The 8,578-nt window shown below is 47.4% G+C and overlaps 1 protein-coding gene across 1 annotated transcript; it reads left to right on the top strand.

The window, feature by feature from the left end:
- The first annotated feature begins 3,928 nt into the window (after positions 1-3,928).
- Positions 3,929-6,029, top strand: LOC122382589 (facilitated trehalose transporter Tret1-like). Its single transcript, XM_043368124.1, has 2 exons — positions 3,929-4,051; positions 4,394-6,029. Exons 1-2 carry the CDS (start codon positions 3,940-3,942, stop codon positions 5,629-5,631), a joined length of 1,350 nt encoding a protein of 449 aa, XP_043224059.1. The 5' UTR covers positions 3,929-3,939; the 3' UTR covers positions 5,632-6,029.
- Positions 6,030-8,578: the final 2,549 nt, after the last annotated feature.

Genomic DNA, 8,578 nt, shown 5'->3' with positions numbered 1-8,578 from the left:
CTATTTCAATTGAGATTGCCGTTTCCATTTTCCGTTTGGGCACTTTGCCACCCATCCCTCGCACGGCGCACCAATGCTTTCAAGGTAAGGTGCTCAGTTTGCGTGAGCTGACTGCGTGAGTCGCACATTTGCTGTTTACGTGCACTGTGCAGCCATTTTCACACTCCCGGCAGAAACGACTGGCGTGTGGTGCTGGTGCAGCAGCTCCTACACATCCACCGTTACCGCCGCCTGGTGGAATTTCTCAAAAGCTGCCTGTTGAGAGAGTCAAGTTGCAGTGGTGGCGGTAAGAAAATAAACGAAGTGCGTGAGTGTGTGTAATAGCGCATTTATACACAAGCCACCGTGGATGAGTGGTTATGGATTATATGGTGCCAGGGTGTCTAAGCTTAGGGATTGAATGAGCTACCCAATGCCTTATGCTTATGATTAATTCGGGAAATTCGGGAATCGGGAAAATTGTGTCCTTGAAAGTGTACATAGAGCAGATAACCTCAGCATACACCAAAGTGAAAAAACTCAACACTGAAAAGAACATGTTACGAGCTGTGAGTCCCTTCATCGAACCCTTCATGTCAAAAAGATTCCAAGGTAATCGGGTGTGATTTATGCAACCTCAGTCACGTAAAAGTTGGCTGAGACCACCATCCGAGCGTGGGCTAAATTATTTCTTCCGGTGTAGGTCAGGAGGCCGGAGCTTTTGAGGGGCTGTATCAGTTCTATAGCCTTGGGCTGTATGGGGACATTTTCGGGACATTTTCTGATGTGATGTGCAGTCAAACAAGCCCAATACTTCCCCTATCATTCCGTAAAACGGTCCTGAAACGGTGTATACGGTACAGTCCACAGTAAATAAACCAAAAATAGTTTAGAATTGAGCTACATCAGTATAGTTATACCTTAAAATTGTGAACCATTCAAACATTTGTTTTGCTATTGGGCTATCATCAGGTAGGGACAGGCGGCATTCAGACGCAGACCATGCCCTTCCAGAAGCCAGAAGGCTATGTTATGTAAGCAATGCTGGACGGTTCCTTCGGTTGGCTACAAAGCACTGATGGTTCATGACTCAGTAGTTAGCCATGGACCATCAGTGACGTACAACGGCTTCAAACAAATGTTGCGCTCGTGGACGGGTCCATGAGAGCGTATAGTGCACCTTCAAATCAACAGTTGCCAGCCGAGCGGCTTTCAATAAATGAGGCTGCCCTGTCTAGCTTGAGCAAGATCAATCCGACTAAGTCCAGTTAAGGAGAGCAACGGTCATGTGAAATTCTCGGCTTGGTCACAGCTGTCAGAAGCTGTCCGTCTCACTCTCTCGGTGTTTACGTCGGACGGCGCCGGCGGCACGCGTCGATCAGCTGGTGGCCGCGAGGAATTCCTCGCCTGCCACATAACTGGTCCTAGCCTGATAAGACTGGTTACTTTCGGAAGTGCATTTCAGGAAGGAAGTACATTTCAGGAAGTACATTTCAGGAAGTACATTTCAGGAAGTGCTCTCATTTCATTGTTAATGTACTAGAGTGCAGTAATGACTTGCAATTATTTCTAGTGAGATATGGCTCTCCCTGGACCAACGTGTCTCAGTGTAGATGTTTTCCAGTTGCATTGCAGTTAAGTGTTGTTCCCAGGGCTGCGGAGTCGGGGTAGGAGTCGGAGTCGGTCGGTGTCGACAGTTCTTCTCGGTGTCGGGGTCGGAGTCGATTTTTTTTAAGTCGGAGTCGGAGTCAATTTTGAGTCGGAGTCGATTTTTGGAAGTCAGAGTAGGAGTCGGAATCGGAGTCACCGAAAATTCATGCATCGACTTCGCAGACCTGCCTAGTTGGAGTCGGATTCGGTCGTAGTCAACAGTTCTACCCGGAGTCGGAGTCGATTTTAGGAAGCCAGATTTGGAGTCGCAGTATAGAGTCACCAAAAATGCCGCTTTTCGCCAATAGCTTCTAAGCGCGTTGAGCCAGCAACGTCAAATATTTAGACTTTCAGTACCTTATCATACATTGCTTCGACATATTCCTTGAAAATTTGAGCAAAATCCGTAGGAAAATATTTGAAAAAATTACGGTTTAGTGACGTCACGTCACACCATTTGGGCTTCAAAAACAGCAAAACTTCAAACGCCTCTAACATCTTCAGTTTTTTTTTCTGGAATCAAGACGTAACAAAAATGTACGTGATTCTGCTTTGTGTTTCGAATGGGTATCTCGTTTTTTTGCCCCTTTAAACAACTGTTTTCTAATCATTATTAGCAGTTTTCACGACGGGCTATCCGGCGAGTGCACCTAATTTGACCAAATCTGCACCTTATCTGCACCAGATGTGCACCAAATGTGTACCATATGGTCGTCGTGAAAACGGCTATTAAGTCCAAAATTTTGAGATTATAAAAACCCGGATATATGCTAGAGAGATAGTGCGAGACGTGAGCATCATCTACATTCCAATTTTTAGAAGAATCGGCTAAAAACTGTAGGAGTTATTCAACGTTTATGACGTCAAGACAATCACATTTTTCAAAAAATAATCTTTTGGAAGTTCCATACCTTGTAACGGAACAAAAAAAGCATCATTCGATTTTCGTGAACAAAAAAAACTGCATCATATACCTAGACACCTTGTTGAGCTTTAAGAATCAACTTTGAAATTTAACCTCACTTGACCTGACCTTGACCTGACCTGGACCTGAATTTATCCAAATATGGTCAATATGCAATTGAGTATGTGCATTTAATTTTATGAATACAATGACCCATAGAATATGTATCGCACATGTCTTTTTCTATATTTCGCTTTTGGTGACCTAATCTGACCTTAACATTGACCTTTGCATGACATCGTCTGCAGCGCATCTTATGGTAGTCCAAGAACATGTTTTGCGTAAACAATCTCAATCCATTTTTTCGGCACCTGCGCTCCAAAGCCGATAAGGTATAAACTTGTATTGTGTACCCTTGACCTGACCTTGACCTGACCTCTCACCTACTAAAGTAAACACATTTTAGCGACAAAGGTCCGTCTTGAGTAGAGATTTTGAGTGCCGTTTTTCCATCTTTCTACGACCATCAGTTCGGAAGTTAGACGGGGGGCAGAATAGACCCCCTTCTCCCCCAGTAGGGAGCGTACTGCTGAATAGTGAGTAGCCCAGCGGAGCGCGGGTTAAAAACAGGTGATTTTCATTTAGCTGTACCTAAAACTCACCGCTTTGAAAATCCTGATGATTAAACCTAATCATTTTAGATGACCGAGTTTCATTTTTTCTGGAAAATGAAATTCTGTTGATTAATACGTCACCCCATGAGCATGAACTGCAGCATTGCGGTCACTGATTAGTGCCAGTTTAAACCAGCTAGCCAACCACGTGTGCCTCTTTAGCAGTGTCTCAGTCTAAACATTGGATGACCGGCGCCGTACCCACACTTCCCGCTCACATGGTGTCGGCGGAGTGCGACGGTCTCCCCGCCCCCTCCCTCCCCCGCCCCCGGCGTTTATAAGCGGTCGCGTGCCCCGAGAAAGCAGTCATTCCGCACACGTCTGTCGCTTGGACAAATCACCTTCCCGGCGTGGGTCGCTCTCGGCCACCCAGCTGAGACTTTTGGTTCAGTTGTGGGAGATCTGTAATCAACAGTCAATAGACATGGGATCGGCTCGTGAAATAGAGGCGCAGGGAAGTGGCACTTCTCATGTGAAACCACGCCTTTGGGCACAGGTGAGTTCGAGTGTGGTGCTTTGATTTTGTGCAATTGTGTCAAATACAGTTCAATCATTTTTTTGGCTACATTGTTGTCAATTACGCTTATCTTCTCACTATCGTCTCACCAAGGAACGATTTCCTTTTGATTAGCCAGTGATTGCAACAATGACATAAAATATTGTTCGATTATTTTTATTTTTATTGCATGATTTTCTCTATTCTCGCAGTTTCTGGCAGTGATTGGAGCCTCGATGGCCGTCGGTGGCTGGGCCGTCGGCATCGGAATCGGCAGTCTCTGCGTGGACCAGCTGTCTCGTGGCATCGGAGGATTCGTCCTCACCGAGGAGCAGCAAGTGTGGATAGGTGAGGTAAAACCCAGCAGGCCGTTCTAAGATTTTAAGACAACACACTATTCGTGGCTTGGTAACCTTTCACAAAGCCGATTGTTACTATTTGCGCAAAAGCTCAGATCGCTAATCGCTACCATTGATTAAAAGGTTAAAAATATTGAATAGCACCAACAAATTTCATTTCACAGGCATTTGGCACCTTTTGCCACGCCACTCAAACCTAAAACGTAAATCAACACACTTCATAACTTATCATTAAATAGCCAAACTCATTCATTTATAAGTGTCATGGCTCCTGATGCTAAGTTATTGAACATAGGCTTCGGGACTAATCCGTTGTTTCTTGTTTCCGCAGTGAGCTCAAACTTTCTGGGAACAGTAGTCGGATCAGCGGTGGCCGGGAAGCTGTCGAAACGGTTCGGAGCGCGCAACACCATGCTCTGGTGCTGCGTGCCCACCGTGGCCGGCTTCATCGTCACAGCCTTCGCCAAGTGCTACAACACACTGCTCATCGGACGCCTGATAGTCGGCCTCTTCTCCGGACCGGCCTTCGTGCTGCACGTGTTCTACATCAGCGCCGTGGCCTCGCCTCAGTACCGGGGCTTCCTGGCACTGCTGCCCGACATCGTCTACATGGTGTACGTCATCCTGAGCCTGGTTCTCGGAGTCTACTTCCCCTGGTGGTGGGCGGCGATCATCAGTGCAGCGCTGTTCGCCCTGCCCACGGCCGTGGCGCTCCTGATAGCTCCGTCAGATCCCGTGTACCTGCTGCGCACTGGTCGGCTCAGCGAGGCGAAAGAAGCAGCGCGCTTCTTCGGCCTACCTCTGCCGGATCCAGAGCCCAACACTTCAGGGGAAATTGCGCCTCGGAAGTCGACGTGGACGCTGGTGAAGCAGCCGCGCCACTACCGTCCGCTGCTGCTGTCGGCGGCGCTGCTGCTCGGCGTCGCCTTCTGCGGCTACATGGCCGTGCTCAGCTACTCGCTCGTGTTCCTGCGCACACTCGGGTCGACGCTGGACGCCACCGTGGTCAGCGTGCTTCTCTGCGTCATCCGCATCGTGGCCGTCGGCCTGGTCTCCGTCCTCATCGACCGACTGGGCCGGCGCGTGCTGCTGCTCTTCTCGGCGGCCGGCATGACCATTAGCTATCTCGGCTTGGCCGCTTATTTCTACATCCCATCGCTGGCCCCCTACACGCAAATGCCTCTTGTCATGCTCATCCTGGCCATCTCGTTCTTCTGCATGGGCGTCGGCCCGGTGCCGTGGTGCGTCATCGGCGAGATCGTGCCGGCGCGCCTGAGCGACGCCGGCGGCGCGGCGCTGGTGCTCTTCTACAACATAACCTCGCTGGCCGGCGTGCAGGTGTTCCCGGGCCTTCTGGCGGCGCTGGGCATAGGCGGTGTGTTCGCGGCGCACGCGGGCGTCACGGGCGCCATCCTGCTGCTGGTGGCGGCCGCCGTGCCGGAGACGCGCGGCCTGAGCCTGCAGCAGATCGAGGAGCTGTTCGAGGACAAAGAGGAGGGATACACACTGGTGACAGCTCTGCCGATCTCACCGGCCTACAGTACGTTTAGCAGTACCCGCGGAGGCTGACCTCACTTTAATGGCACTGGAATTAATAGGACGCTTGTCGTCTTTTGAGCGAACACTCTGTGCATAGGGTTCATCGTATTTGATGTTTTACAAAGTTGTGTGGTTGCAGAAGATTTGCCGGTTATCGACATAAGGCTTGCCAGAGAAAGGTTTGTTAGGATGGTTATATTTGTCTGGAGTGCTGTACTGATTTTTGTTGTGAACTACTTGCCGTTTCATGTCTCGTTTGCTGTGAAGGATTCGGCTCTGGGCCAGTCATTGTGATATAGGACGCATGGGAAATATTGAGGAGAATCTCATTCTGCTTCCCATTAGCATCTCTCAGGTACACATTTGTATATAGATCATTATCATTCTGTTGTGTCAAGCTCGCGGTTGCACCACAGCTTTACATTTGTCTTGTGTGTTGTGTATTTTGTAATTGATGTCTATTGTCATTGCAATGACACGTAAAATATACATCATAAGTACCTAACAAGTTTCACCTGAGGAACAGTAACTTAAGAAGTTACTTGCCAAACAAGAATAATGGTCAAAAATGCTTATGACAAACCAGATCTATCCGTTTTTTTATCCACAAACCGCTGGGGGGGGGGGGGGGGGGGCATAAAGTTGTCCCCTTTACGTTTTGTAGAATATCCCCGAAATCTGATGAGCAACGAACGTGAAACTTGGCATAGCTTAAAATGAATACCTAGACAATGTTTGGGAAATGTTTGGTGGCTGCAGCACTTGAGATGACGGTGACGTCATAAAGTTTTGTCATTTTCCGATATGGACCGTTTCTGATATTGCTGAGCATGAAACTCAACTGTAAATGAACTAGACAGCACCCGCTGTCATCCTAAAACATCTAAGCACATTTACAACTAGTTTACTGACCAATAATCGGTCCTCTATATTCGATCTCATCGTGAGGAAAACTGAGAGTCGCAAATCTATAATTTGACTTCTGACGTCACTGTGACGTCATTTTAAATCGATTAGACACCAAAGTTGAACACAACCTTGGCTAGGTATTCAGAAAGATGTGTGCAAAGTTTCGCCTTTCTAACTATCTCACCGCGTTGCCACGATATCGTCGCAGAAGTAAAGCGGGGCAACAACCCTCGCCAGGCCAGGGCCTTTCTCCTAATGCGGACGGCCAGGGACAGATGGGTCTATATAGAAGATCTCACCCCTATGCAAATTTGGTTGCTCTAGGTCAATATCTAGCGGGGTTTTGAGGGGTATAGATCAAATTAAAAAATTGCTAGAAAAGGTCAAAAGTTTTGTCGCTTATAACTTTTGATCTAGTTAAGCTAAAAAAGCACCAGTGAACTCAGCACGTCCGTGCGCAGCGCATCGAATAGTGTATCTACCTTGTTACAAGTTTAAGTGGACTTAAAGTTTTTCTAGCTTGAAGTGAACTTGAATAAATTGATTAAGTTCAAGTTAACCAAATTGCATCATATCGCGTATCATTCGATTCGGCTAATCCCAAGGATCACAATAGCCGTGTTTACATAGGGTTTCCTTAATCTTCCCCTATTTCTCCCCTATTTTCAGATCGAATTTTAGGCATCATAGCGATCGCGTGTAACGTTGCTATGGGCGCTATTGTTGTTAGAAGCATACAAAGCATCGTTTATGCTGTAAACAATATAAATTGGGCTTATTTAATACTCGAAATTCAACAATTCATATTAGCCGTTTTCACGACGGAACTTTCGCAGAGGAACTTATTTGATACCTGAAAAGTACCTACTCTTTGAGGCCTTAACATCCCTCAAACTGAAATATTTTATGTTCAAAATAATTTTAGAAGTTTAAATCCGGGCATTCTTTGCCCTCAAATCACTTATTTATTTACAAACACAGCAATTTTCGGTTCTAGTAGCCCACCTTTCGACTATGAGGTATCAAATCAGCGTGGCAACTTGCTCCCTCTCTGCTCCCTCGGGTATCTAATTCCGGAATTCTTAAAAACAATGAAAGTATTTATCGAGTTCTCTTTTATACCTATTCAGTTATGTTTTAAAGGTAGTGTGCCAGCTTTCTTGGACCGTATGGAGTTAATGGCCCAGATAAGGAGAACCGGATTTTTAGTACTTATCCATACCTTCAAAACTCATGGAAACGTCTTAAATTCTTCAAATTTTGAGTACCCCAGTGCGAAATTCGCCCCGACGGGTTGTCGGTCGTACCCCAACCACATTTCACACCACTATGAACAATAAATGCACACACTGAAATCGCTATTACCGATATGCTCATCCAATCAAGTTTCGATAAACCCGTTCATCATCAGCTCCTGCGGTTTCGAACACGCCTGTTAGGTGGTGCGGTAGACCACGCCCAAAGCCAGGGCCCCGGTAACGTGAGGTAGCCGAGTCAGGGCAGTGTGCGCTGACCCAAGCCGGAGCCACGCGTCCTCCCGGTGTCATGTGATAGCCCGGGGCTGCCCGCGGGGATGCGGTAGACCGCGCCCAAAGCTGCGGCCCCGGCTTGGGTCAGCGCACGCTGCCCCGACTCGGCTACCTCACGTTACCGGGGCCCTGGCTTTGGGCGCGGCTTCTGCTCATACTTTGTGGTGCGGTGGTGGTGCGTCGGGCTGCGCGCTCTGACTTCGGCCAAGAAAAATGCGTCAGCTGATCATTGTCATTTCTGCCACTTGCGTGTGGTGAAATGGGGTCATAACTTATAAGACGGCTTTTTCATATCAATTATTTTACATAAAATCATATTTCAAACCATAAATAATGTTCGACAGCCAAATAAAAGAAACAATACCAATACGGGCTTACAGTTTAAGGCTCGACATTGTGTTGTCTACGATTAGACAGCTGATAACTCATTCCCGTACGTCGTATGGTCGTAACACTATAATGACCTTTGCTTATTGTCACAAGTGCGCCGCATTCGCGATTGTTGCCCGACGCCTGTTTGCAGGTGAGCCCACTACAGT

The sequence above is a fragment of the Amphibalanus amphitrite genome, unplaced genomic scaffold (assembly GCF_019059575.1).
Source record: "Amphibalanus amphitrite isolate SeventyFive unplaced genomic scaffold, NRLGWU_Aamphi_draft 000143F_arrow, whole genome shotgun sequence".
In the NCBI taxonomy this organism is placed as follows: domain Eukaryota; kingdom Metazoa; phylum Arthropoda; class Thecostraca; order Balanomorpha; family Balanidae; genus Amphibalanus; species Amphibalanus amphitrite.
The sequence above is the reverse complement of the archived record's forward strand: the minus strand, read 5'-3'. Positions and strand labels throughout refer to the sequence as shown.